Genomic DNA, 12,746 nt, shown 5'->3' on the forward strand with positions numbered 1-12,746 from the left:
GAGCACCCGGGCGGAGCGACTTCCGCCTACCAGGACGCCGACCTCAGAAAGAAAAGACTCGAAGTCGGCGAGACTCCGATTCGGCGAGAAGTACACTCCGACCACCATGATGTCGCCGACGAGGGCCGAAACGTATCCCCGGCCTCGGACCACGTCCGCGAAGGCCGGAGAGCCTGCGATGGACCGGGATGTTATGGCCACCAGCCCGTCTGCGTCTCCCACCCAGTCGTCCCCAGCCGGGACCCGATATGGCTCGGCCACCACCGCCACGTGGATGTTCCACTCCGCCATGCTCTGGAATAGAAGGTCCTGAGCTCTGGCGGAGTGATTGATGTTGGCTTGGAGGAGGTTGAGGGCCATTATTCCACGACCATAGCAACCTCCTCGGCCTGCGGCGGCGCCGCCTGTAGGGGTGAGGCAGTGGGCTGTCCGACCGTCGGGTTCTGACCGTCCCCACCTCCCTTCTTACTTCTCTTCCCCTTGGGTGGGGAGACGCAGGCTTTGTTGCCGACTCGGTGCTCCGCCGGCATGCCGGCCGCAGCGCAGACCACGCAGTGAGGCGCAGCGGTGCATCCGCGGGCCTTGTGCCCTGGTTGACCGCACCGGAAACAGAGTCCGGAGCGGTCCACCCCCTGGCACTGGCCGGATAGGTGCCCGGGAGCCAGGCACCTGAAACATCTCACTGGCCGGGCATCCAGCACCCTAGCCTGGGCGGACACCCAGCCCACCAGCAGACGACCAGCGGTCGCGATCTTTTTCGCAGCCGCGACGGGACACTGGACAACCACTGATCCCAGTCCGTCGCGGCCGGTGGACATCACGCCGGCCCGCAGCTGCTCAGCGGGGCACCCTCCCGCTGCAGCGATCGCGGCGACCACCTCGGCATCGGTGGTAGAATCGTCTAGGCCTGACACCCGTAGGGCCACCGACTTAGTAGGCCGGGAGACGCGGACGACTTCACCATCTAGGACCTCCCGCAGCCTTTGGGCCAGGGAGTCCGCCTTCTCGCCACTGGAGGCGCCTGGGAACTCAAAAATACGACCCCCGTTGGCAGCCTTCCGAAGGCGAACGCCCTGGGCTCCAAACTCGGCCGGGTTAATCCTCTCCTTTGCCGAGGCGAGGACGCTTGCATAAGTGGCACCTCTCTCTGATGCACCCGGCTGCAGCGTAATGACCACCGCAGACGACCGGGGCGCGTGGAGTTTGGCGGCACCAGCCTTCTCCTTTTGTCGCCTTTTGGGCCCCACCTTTATCCACTCACCAACCACGGGCTGCGACTGCTGCTGCCCGGGTGGTGAGTTCTTTTTCTTATTCTTTCTCCTCTTTCTCCTTCTCTTACTCTTCCCCTTTTCCGCAGTAGCGGGTGAGGGGGCGCTCGTGCCCTGTGTCTCGGGCCGGCTCTGGGCGGGGCCCGGCGGGCGCTGCGATGGCGCAGCGGGAGCCTTTCGTTGGGTGCCGCTGGTGCCTGGCTGGGCTGGCACTTTCTGCGCCGCCTGCCTGGCCGCTCCCTGGTCTCTTCCTTTGGCGGGCACCGTCGGCTGCCCCGCAAGCTTGGCAGCGTACGTGCTCCCGTCTCTCTTCTTATCGGCCGCGAGAGGCGGCCGCAGGTTCCTCTCCGGGAGGAGTCTGTCCTCAAGCGAGGCCAGGCGGGCGTTCATCATGCCTCCGACCTGGACCATTACTGCGCGACAGATCTCCTCCACGGAGGACGTCTCGTTCGGTGTTTGTGGGGACCGTGATGCGGGGACGGCCTTCACTGTCGCATCCGGGTGGGAGGAGACTGCGGAACCCCGTTTCCGCAGATCCTCCTTTATAGCTGCTAACTCCTTATGGAGTGCATCCATCTCGGCCCGCAGGCGGGCGTTGTCCGCCTGGAGCTGGCACGTCTCCTCCGATAGTGTGCGGGCCCCGAGGACTTCCACGGCTTCCTTAATTGATACCGCAGCGTCCTTCAGGGCTCGCACAAAGTTGCCCTTCAAATTGGAGGACTTGGACGCGACCCTCTCAATAATGGCCAAGTCCTCCTGCACCTGCTCTTGGAGCTGAGCGGCACACCTCTCTCCCGTCCTATCGTCAGGTCGGGGAAACAACGCAGACCGCGTCTCGCGCCGGAAGCGAGCGAGCTCAGCTTCTTTCTCCAGGTCTTCCTCCTTTTGTTTGGCGCGAGCCTTGGCCGCTGCCCTCTTCTCTTGTTGGCGCCACCTTGCCGTCACTGGGGACGCCGTCCGTTCATCGTCCGTGGACCCCTCACTGAGGCGGGGCCGTTTGGCGCCGAGCATCGCTGCCATGGCATCCGAAATCGGCCCTCTTTCGGCAGCGACGGTGATGCTGCAGTCCGAATCGGATGCTGCTCCACCATCGCACTCCATCCTGTCACTTCTCGTCTTTCCATCCGATGCATCGCTGGGTGCCGCGATCGGCAAGCGTTCCAGCCGCACTCTCGCCTCTTTCATTTTGACGCCGTCCAGCGACGGGCGCCTCGTCACCTCCGAATCCAGATCGCGTGCAATCGTTTCCATTATTCTAGCCTGAGTCGTCGTATAGGAAAAGCAGTCCTTGCCCCCCCCAGAATACGCGGGGCAGCCCGCGGCCGTGGCCACGGGGAGGGATTCTCCTCCGGCAGTGCCGGAGGTACCCTCCTGGGGTATTTCGTTTTGTTGGCTTGCCATCTCATACTTTGTCCAGTGTTATCGGACACCGGAAACCGCCTTTGTTAGCAGGGTGAGGTCCCCCTTCCATCAACGCACGACCTATAAGGCCGCCATCCACCGACCAAAGTCCTCTGCAGTTTAGAGTGCTGCCGCACAACGTCGTTTTGCCCAATAGGGAGGCCGGGTTGACCAACCCTATCGCGCCGAGGGCCTTGAAGACCCACCATCCTCCGACCCCTCAGGGTCCACTGGTGTTCCACGCGGGCCTGTCCGGTATGGGAGGCCCTGTCCGGCATAGCCCCGCGGGAAAAACACCCCTCCACTCCGCACGACGGCACCTCGGTGCACGCCGCGCCTAGCACCGCCCAATGGGCGTGTACTCCTCCTCCGGGTAATTTTTTAGAGAGGTTTTCTTCCTCGCGACCCCACACTCAGTGTGTAGGGCCCCCGGTCCGCTCAGTGCGGATTACGGTTTGCTTGGCGTCCACCGATCATAAAGACCAGTGGACGGCCAAGTGTGGTGTTGCCACCGGGTAATTTTTTTAGAGAGGTTTTCTTCCTCGCGGCCCCACGCTCAGTGCGCAGGGCCCCCGGTCCGCTCAGTGCGGATTACGGTTTGCTTGGCGTCCACCGATCATAAAGACCAGTGGACGGCCAAGTGTGGTGTTGCCACCGGGTAATTTTTTAGAGAGGTTTTCTTCCTCGCGGCCCCACGCTCAGTGCGCAGGGCCCCCGGTCCGCTCAGTGCGGATTACGGTTTGCTTGGCGTCCACCGATCATAAAGACCAGTGGACGGCCAAGTGTGGTGTTGCCACCGGGTAATTTTTTAGAGAGGTTTTCTTCCTCGCGGCCCCACGCTCAGTGCGCAGGGCCCCCGGTCCGCTCAGTGCGGATTACGGTTTGCTTGGCGTCCACCGATCAAAATGACCAGTGGACGGCCAAGTGTGGTGTTGCCACCGGGTAATTTTTTAGAGAGGTTTTCTTCCTCGCAGCCCCGCGCTCAGTGCGCAGGGCCCCCGGTCCGCTCAGTGCAGATTACGGGTTATCCGACGGTGGCCGAAGCCCTCGCCCATCGGTCAAAGACCGGCGGACCCGCCATCGGGATAGCGCATCACTGCGCTCCACCCGTCTAGTGTTTGGTTCGCGGGGCGAAAAAAGCCCTACCCCAGCAATATGCCGGGGCGTTCCCCTATCCACCACCCGGGGACGCGCCACGTCGGAGTTCACCTCTCCGCCCACTCGGACAACCGAGCAGGTCCGTGGAACCTAACCTAACCTAACCTAACCTTTTTTTTTTTTTTTTTTTTTAAAGAGGGGAATGCTTTATGCATACGACATGCCCCGGGGGGGACACGAAGTTATGCGAGATTCTCTCCCCTAGTGGGAGCATACCCGCTAAACCACCTCTGTTCCTCCTGCGCATTGGTGACGGGGCTACGGGCACGCTTTCGCACTCCTCCGCGGCCCCGTCTGCGCTAGCCGCCGAAGCGGCTCCACCACTGGGGTGGGTGAACCCACCATCCTTCCTTTAGGGGAGGCGCGCCGGAACGATACGCGCCATCCTCCTTGCCCTTCGAAGCGGGTGACAGATCCCCCCGAACCTGCCACCACGGGGCTATGGAAGCCGGAGAGACGAGGTTTTACCCCTGCCTCCCCAGCCACCATCGGCGGGTCCGATGTCGGGCCCCGCCGTTGACCCTACGGGCCGCGGAGGGGCTGGGTATGCCAGTACCCCTCCGCAGCCCCACCATACACATCCGGCCACGAGGGCTGCAGGGGGCAGGATAAACCAGTACCCACCCGCACCCCCCGCGGCCCCACCTCCAGGCATGCTCCGAAGCGGACCCCACAGTCCGCCTCTGGCAGCCTCCTCCGGGTGGGTCGGCCCTGCACGCTAGACCAGCCCAGTCCGGCCCAAGACAGCCGGTCCTGCACGCTAGGCCGACCCTGGTTCCTCTTAGCTTCACCGTGGGAGGCAGCCACGGTTACTAGAGCCCCACCGCCACGACAAGGCGGGAACCGTTGGTGGGGAACCTAACCTAACCTAACCTAACCTTTTTTTTTTTTTTTTTTTTTTTTTTTTTTTTTTTTTTTTTTTTTTTTTATAGTCAGGAAATGCGTTTACGCACGCCTACGCCGGGCTGTGCAATGGCGTAGGGAGTGTGGGACTCGCCGGCCACAGAAGGTGACCGGAATACCCACTAAAACCTGACTGCCCTCTAACGCATTATGGCGGGCGCCACGGGAACGCTTTAGCTTTCTTCCGTGGCCCCGCCTGCGTTATCGCCCTGAAGGGGCCTCCCTCTCACGCATGGTTTGTGGGGAGAAGTACGGCGGCGAAACCCCGCCTCCTTCTCCCCACTCTCCTGCGTCTGAGCGGGGGCGCGAGGGGATTATCCTCGCGCTCTCGCTCCCTTTCCTCCTTCTGCGAAATTACAATTTCGCAGAAGGAGGAAACCGCCTCCCATGACCCCTCACTGCCCAGCATGGCGCAAATTACGCCTGGGAGTGAGAGGTCATCACCGATCGCCGCTACCAGAGTGCGGCGCTCTTCGGACCACGCTGTACATACCTGAAGGGTGTGTTGCGCGGTGTCCTCATCAGCGCCGCACTCGTGGCACGACGTCGTCTCCTCTCTTCTTATACGGCACAGGTACCGCCCGAAGCACCCGTGTCCTGTCAGCACCTGTGAAAGTTTGTAATTCAATGCGCCGTGGCGCCTCCCACACCAGTCCGAGAGCCGTGAGCGTATGGCCTCTATGGTGCGGGCGCCGTATTTGGCGTCCGCTAGGCCAGCAGCCCACAGCTCTATGGTCATTCGCTTTCTCTCCGCCCGGGACCGGGCGAGCTCCTCTGGAGCCGGGGCTTCGCCCCGAGCTCTCTGCTCGGCCCGCTCCCGGTACGCTTCGGCCAGCACACCCGCTTCTATCTCCCACGGGGGAGTGCCGGCCAAAGCGCAGGCCGCTGCGTGGCTCACCGTGCGGTAGGCCATGCATGCGCGCACCGCAACGATGCGCTGCGGCCTGCGGAGGAGGGCCCTGTTTGGCGCGTCCAGGGCTTCTGCCCATATCGGCGCGCCGTACAGGGCCATACTGCGAATGACCATGGCGTACAAGCGTCTGACCTGTACGCCCGGACCTCTCAAGTTCGGGAGGAGCCTGGCGAGGGCAGAAGCCGCGCCGACGAGTCGGGGGGTTAGCGTCCGGAAGTGATCTCCGAAACGCCAACCCCCATCGAGGATAAGGCCAAGATATTTGATCCGGGCCTTAACCTCGACCTCGTCCCCGTTGATCCGGAGGGTCGCTCCTGCGGGCACTCTCCACCTCGGCCCTTTGAAGCAGAGGGCCTCGGTTTTGTGGAGTGCCACGCGGAGTCCGAGCGCCTCGATCCTCCGGACCAACAGGGTGGCCCCGGCTTCCGCCCTCCTCTTAACTTTTCTCCAGGTGGTGTCCCGGACGGCTATCATCGTGTCATCTGCGTAGCAAATGACAGCCATCCGGGGCAGCACCTCCCCGCGGATGGCCCAATCAAAGCCGATGTTCCACAGCAGGGATCCTAGGACGGACCCCTGAGGAACACCGGAGGCCATCCGCCGCTCCTCTCTTCCCTCCCTCCCCATGTAGGACACTACCCGCTCTCGCAGGTAGTGTCCCACAATCCTCCGGAGATAGAGGGGCAGTTCGTGAAACCGAAGTGCCTCCTCTATTACTCCGAAGGGGAGGGAGCCGAAGGCGTTGGCGATGTCAAGTGACACCGCCACCGCCCCCTGTCCCCTCTCGGCCGCATCCTTCGAGAACCTTTTCAGGGCGGTCAGGGCGTCCAGGGTGGATCGCCCGGACCGGAACCCGAACTGGTTCTCGGAGAGCTGCGGCCCTTCCGTCTCCAGATGCTGGATGATTCGGGAAGCCAATACTCTTTCGAGTAACTTCCCAGCCTCATCCAGCATCACGAGCGGCCGGTGACCAGAAGGAGAGTCGACGGGGTGACCCTCCTTCCTCAGCAACACCAGCCGCCCCTCCTTCCACACCCCGGGGAAACGCCCCTCCGCCAGACAGTCGTTAAACAGTCTGCGGAGGCGTTCCCCGAGGTGTTCCAGCGCAATGTGCAGGACCTTTCCAGGCACTCCGTCTGGCCCCGGGGCCTTGCGGGTCCCCCTGAGCCGGCCCGCCGCCCTGGCCATTTCCTCCTTCGTTATCGGGGGTGGGGCGAGGGCGGCGGACCGGTTCAGCGGTTCGTCGTCGTCCGCCGGCATGTCTCTTGTCATGCGCGGTGGTACAAAAGAAGGGCTATCCGGGAACAGCCCTTCGACCACCGCGCTAAGGACCGCCGGCTCCATCGTTTCCGTGGGGGGCGCCACCTTCAGCTTCGCCCGCACCATGCGGTATGGGCGCCCCCACGGGTCTGCGTCTAAGGTCGCCAAGAACTCCGCATAGGCAGAGTCCTTGGCGGCCTTGATCGCGCTGGAGAACGCCTTCTTTGCCGAGCTCAGCTCGGCGTGAAGGCGTTCTAGCTCCTCCTCTGTTCGGTTCCGCCGTCTGCGGCACCGGGTGAATGCACGTCGGGCTGCGTTACTGGCGGAGCGCAGGGCGGCTAGGTCCTGCGTCCACCAGTACACGCCTTCCCGGGGCGCGAAGCCACGTCGCGCCCTGGGCATTCCGGCGTTGCAGACGGCGGTCAGATCTCGACGAAATCTCGCCGCCCTCTCGTCGACCCCCACCGTTTGGGGGGGTTCCTCCGCCCATGCCCGGACGATGGCGGCTTCTTCCGCCAGGTCAGGGTCGAGGCGTGAGAGCTGCCACTTTGGGAAGCCCTCAACGCCTCGTCGTCCTGCCGCTGCCGTCCGGGCCTGTGACCCCTGGGGCGCGATGGAGACCCTGAACCGGATGTACAAATGATCGGACAGGGTCTCCACCTCCTCGAGGACACGCCAACACGATATGCGTGCACCGATGCCGGGGGTCGCGAATGTGACGTCCACGACTGATCCCCCTTGTCGGCGCACGCACGTGTTGGCGTTGCCTTGGTTCTCCGGAACTAAGCCGATCATGACGGCCCAGTCCCGGAGAAGCGCCCCTTTCAGGTCAGTGATGGAGGACCCCCACGCTGCGCACTTAGCGTTGAGGTCCCCCATCACGATGACCTGGGCCGGTGATGCTCGGTGCACAACCGGCTCCAGGCCATCCAGGAACCTCTCGAATTGTCGGAGGTTCCTGTTTGGGGAGAAGTAGACTCCTATGAGTACTACTTCTCCCCAGTTCACCGCCACGTAGCCCGCTCCTCGCTCCCTGAGGGAGAGGGGTCGCGGGCTCGAAGGCGGCGCCACAATGGCGACTGATCCCTCTGTGTCCCCGAACCAACTGGGTTGGGGGGGGACAAAGTAGGGTTCAGCCACGACCGCAACAGCAATTCTCCACTCTGCCAGGCACTGCATGAGCAAGTCCTGTGCCCTGGCAGAGTGGTTGGTGTTCGTCTGTAGTAGGTCGAAATGCAGGTGTCTTGGCATTAAGATACCTGCATTTCTTCCTCCTCAGCCATACGGCTGCCGTGCGGTTGGGGCTGAGTGCGAGGCACTCTGCTCGACGACGGGGCTTTGCCCTTCACCGACGGGGGTGTGCACTTGGCACCCCCCATCACATGTGAGTGTGGGCGCCCCGTCGTTGCACACACGGTGCATTTGCAGGGGGCCTCGCACTCTGCCGACTTGTGTCCTTCACTGCCGCAGCGGAAGCAGAGACGCCCGTTCTCTGTCTCCGCTGGGCATAGAGCGCGAGTGTGGCCCAGCATCATGCATTTATAGCAACGCAATGGCTGGGCCTCCACTGCTTTGACGGTGGCCATCGTCCATCCGATGGCCACTCGTCCCGCCTTCACGACTGCCTTAGCGGCAGTCGCTGGGCACTTGACCAGGGCGGAGCCTCCGCCCCAGAAACTCGGCCTGATATTGCCTACTTTCATGGAGGTGGGGGGACACCCGCCGACCGATGCCAGTTGGGCCGCCACTTCCTCAGTGGTCACCGTGTCATCCAGACCGGTGATCCTGAGGACGGCCATTTTGGTTGGGCGGGTGATGTCCGCCCAGCTGCCTACTGCCTCCACCAGGGCGGCGGCAAGGCGGTCAGCAGTTTCCTCGGGGGAGGTCCCCCCGACCTCCATCAGTTTGGAGCCGGTCATGCTCGTTCGGATCTTGACCGACTCCAAACCGAATTCCCTCAGGGATATCGAGGACCTGGCCTTTGCCAGGACCTCGGTGTACTTCGCGTCAGTCGTGGCCCCTTCCGCATTGGTCATGGTGGCCCCTTTCTTGAGGGTCACCACTATGGCCGCGGTTTTTGGGGCCACGATTTTAACGGCCTTTGGTGGGGCCGGGGCGATCTGCCGGGTTGTTCCGGCTGAGGGGGGGGAATAAGCAGCGACAGCGGCATTTCCCCTCTTCTTCCGCCGGACAACCTCGGACCAGGAGTTGCCCACAGTCCCCGACTGGGCTTCCCCCTCTCCACTTGTTCCAGCGGTTGGGGGGGGAGGGGTCGCGTCTGCCTGTCCTGCCCCCTGTTTTCCCTTGGAGGGAGGAGGTGGCGGGGGGGCAGTCGGCCGCTTTGCAGCGCCCTTCTTCGGTGCCTTCTTTACCGCCCTAGGTGTGGGCGCCGGGGATGGCTGGGCTTCCCCATCCACCTCCATGGCGCCCTCCACGATCCCCGACCGGGACTTGTGACGGGGCGGCGGCGGCTGCCGTTGGTCGGCACGCAGGGGGGGCCTCATGACGGGCTCCGGAGGAAGGCGCATCTCCAGGTCTTGTAGGCGGGCATTGATCATCCCGCCTACCGACTGCAGGAGTTGCCCCTTCATTTCCTCCATAGCATATCTTAGCACCTCCTCAAAGTTGGGCTGCTGTGGCCCTGTGGCCTCTTTCGGGGCTGCAGCGGACTTCCGCTGCGACTCCACGTACGCCTGCTTGAAGGCACGCAGCTCGTTGCGGACAATATCCAGCTCCCTTGAAAGGCGAGCATTGTCCGCGCGGAGCCTGCGCTGCTCTTCATCTGGCGTTATATCGCGGAGGCCCTCAACCGCTTCAACAACGCATTTAGTGGCCCGGTTAATTTGGCCCCACACGGTACCCTTTAGGTGGCTACTCTTCTTGATTTCTTCCTTTATTTTCTCCACGCTTTTGAGAGCCTCCTCGGCGAGGGCCTCGACCGTGCCCCTGGATAGGGCGTCGGGGGTCCCGTCGTCAGAGGCTTTTGCTGAAGCCACTACGGGGCTCGTCTTCCTCCCGGATGGACGGTAAGTTGGGTCGGGGTCCTCCCCCTCACTATCCCCCCCATCAGCTACGTAGTCTTTAGCTTCCTTGAGGAAGCTGTAAACCCCTACCGGGCGCCTAACGCGGCCCCTCGTCGAAGAGGAGGCCACTTTATGCGCCACGGCCGGGGCGTCCTCATCTGCGGATGTAGCGGCCAACGGCCGTTTATGGGTCGTTCCCGTTCGGTACTTTAATGTCAAGCCCGCTGACCGCGGCTTACCTCCCTTGTTTGGCCTTGCGGCGTCCTCGCTGCACGCGGCGCCCGCGGCTCCCAGCCGGCGCCCGGAGGCGCCCTCGTCCTCTGAGCACGTGTAGTCCGACATGGAGGTGTCCTCCCCCATGTCGTAAGTCACTTTGCTATTGTTGTTCATAGCGTTTGCAGACTATTCATAAGTTCTACAACACTAAAAACAAACTTAATCACTAATAAAACTAAACTAATTTGGTCTCTGTCCACCCTTAAAACTATACCGGTCGATTTGTCTCGCTGAGACGCATCTCCCGGTATATCACACGTCGAAATCGGAACACTTTTTGGAATTTGTCGTAAAAGTGCCACGCCCAAAACGACCGTTACAACACTTAAACACTAAAAACTTAACTAATTTGGTCTCTATCCACACTAAAAACTATATCGGTCGATTTGTCTCACTGAGACGCATCTCCCGATATATCACACGTCGAGATCGAAGCACTTTTAGACTTTGACGAAAAAGTGCCACGCCCGAAATAACCGTTAAAACACTAAAACACTAAAAACTTAACTATTTTGGTCTCTGCCCACTATGTATTATATATCACTAGATGCGTCTCGCCGAGGCGCATCTCCCGATGTATAACACTGGTATATCACCTCACTTTTTACCACATTTATCGAATTTTAAATGCGGAGCGACACGGAAGCGATGCACACGGTACGGCAACCGGCGCGCGATTAACCTTTTTTTTTTTTTTTTTTTTTTTATAGTCAGGAAATGCGTTTACGCACGCCTACGCCGGGCTGTGCAATGGCGTAGGGAGTGTGGGACTCGCCGGCCACAGAAGGTGACCGGAATACCCACTAAAACCTGACTGCCCTCTAACGCAGTTGGGAAATGTGTTAAGCATACCGCCCGCCCTTCGGGGGGGCGGGTGGTTATGTGAGGCTCCCCCGGCGCCAATAGGGGCGCCGGGTATACTCACCAAAACCCAACGGTGTTCCACCTTCTCCGCTTGTGATGGGGCCGTGGGAACGCAATAGCACACCACCACGGCCCCGTCTGCGGATTGCCCGCCACGTGGAGATGCGGCGGGCCCTGCTTCCGCGACGACGCCTTCAGCAGAAGGCGCCGTCGACCTTCGCCGAGGACTCCCCGGAACACGTGGGGAGTCCTACAGCACGGGACCCTTGCGAGGCAGGCGGCGAACCCCGATTCGCCGCCCGCGGGTCCCTCACGGCGGCGCCCTGTCTAGCGCCACAAGGTGCGCCCGACGGCGCCGCCCCGGTCTCCTGCGGCGGATCGGGAGCGAGTCGACGGCGTCTTCCCGCGCCCGCTCCGCCGCTTCTTTCAGCGTCATAACCTCGACGCTGAAAGAGGAGACCGCCTTCCATACCTCCTCCCTGTCTGCCATAGCAGCTGCCATGACAGGCAGGGAGAGGTCCGTCCCAAGGACCGAGGACACGGCGACGCGCTGCTCCGCCCATGCTGGGCATGCCTCGCGCGTGTGTTGCGCCGTGTCCACCTCTCCGGTGCCGCAGTGGTGGCAGTCCGCGGTGGGCTCCCTTTTCACCACCCCACACAGATATGCCCCGAAGCATCCGTGCCCGGTGAGCATCTGAGTGAGGTGGTAGTTGGGGGCCCTGTGGCGGCACTCTACCCACTCCCGCAGGACGGGTCGGATCGCCGCCACCAACTGCCGGCTCGGTCCCGGGGACTCCAGCTCCTCCGCCCACCTCCGGAAGAGGTCGTCGCGAGCCTCCTCCCTCCACTGCTTGACCTCCGACGGATGCGGGCGGAGGTCACTCTCCTTCACTCGCCGATAGACCGCCGCGAGGACCTCGGCCTCGAGCGCCCACGGCGGGCTACCGGCGATCAGGCACGTCGCCTCGTATGACGCCGTACGGTACGCCCGAGCCACTCTCAGCGCCATCACCCGCTGCGGACGTCGCAGCAGGATGCGGTTACGGGCGCTGAGGGATTCCGACCATATGGGCGCCCCGTACAGCGCCATCGACCTCACCACCCCCATATAGAGGCGGCGGCATGTCCCTCCAGGGCCGCCCAGGTTTGGAAGGACCCTTCCGAGAGCACCAGCGGCGGCTACCAGTTTTGGAGCCAAGCGCCGGAAGTGCTCCCGGAAGGCCCATCGACCATCGAGGATGAGTCCTAGGTACTTCATGGTACCTGCGATGGTGATGGGTGTCCCGGCCACCGTTATTTGGGAGCCTCGAGGCGGCCCACGTCGATGCCCATGGAATGCCAGGGCCTCAGACTTGTTGAGCGCCACCTCGAGCCCCAGCCTCCGAATTCGGTGGACCACCTGGGCGACCCCCGCTGTGGCGAGAACCATCGCCTCGCGGTGTGTGCTGCCACGAGCAGTCACGAGGGTGTCGTCGGCGTAGCATATCAGGCCGACCCCCCGCAACATGTCACCGCGCAGCACCCAGTCGTAACCGATGTTCCACAGGAACGGTCCTAAGACCGATCCCTGTGGAACACCGCACGACATGGCCCGTCGGGCCCAGCCGTCTCTCGTGGGGTACACCACAGCCCTTCCGATAAAATAGTCCCGGATCAGCCTTTGCAGGTGGCCCGGAACAC

The 12,746-nt window shown here is 62.4% G+C and overlaps 2 protein-coding genes across 2 annotated transcripts; both read right to left on the bottom strand.

Annotated features, from left to right (window-relative positions):
- Window positions 1–359: 359 nt before the first annotated feature.
- On the bottom strand, window positions 360–2,669 carry LOC123721073. Its single transcript, XM_045678372.1, has one exon. It carries the CDS (start codon window positions 2,667–2,669, stop codon window positions 360–362), a length of 2,310 nt encoding a protein of 769 aa, XP_045534328.1.
- Window positions 2,670–8,153: 5,484 nt separating this feature from the next.
- LOC123721074 (spermatogenesis-associated protein 21-like) lies at window positions 8,154–10,286 on the bottom strand. Its single transcript, XM_045678373.1, has one exon. It carries the CDS (start codon window positions 10,284–10,286, stop codon window positions 8,154–8,156), a length of 2,133 nt encoding a protein of 710 aa, XP_045534329.1.
- Between the last annotated feature and the right edge of the window lie 2,460 nt (window positions 10,287–12,746).

The sequence above is a fragment of the Papilio machaon genome, chromosome 6, assembly GCF_912999745.1.
Source record: "Papilio machaon chromosome 6, ilPapMach1.1, whole genome shotgun sequence".
Classification (NCBI taxonomy): domain Eukaryota; kingdom Metazoa; phylum Arthropoda; class Insecta; order Lepidoptera; family Papilionidae; genus Papilio; species Papilio machaon.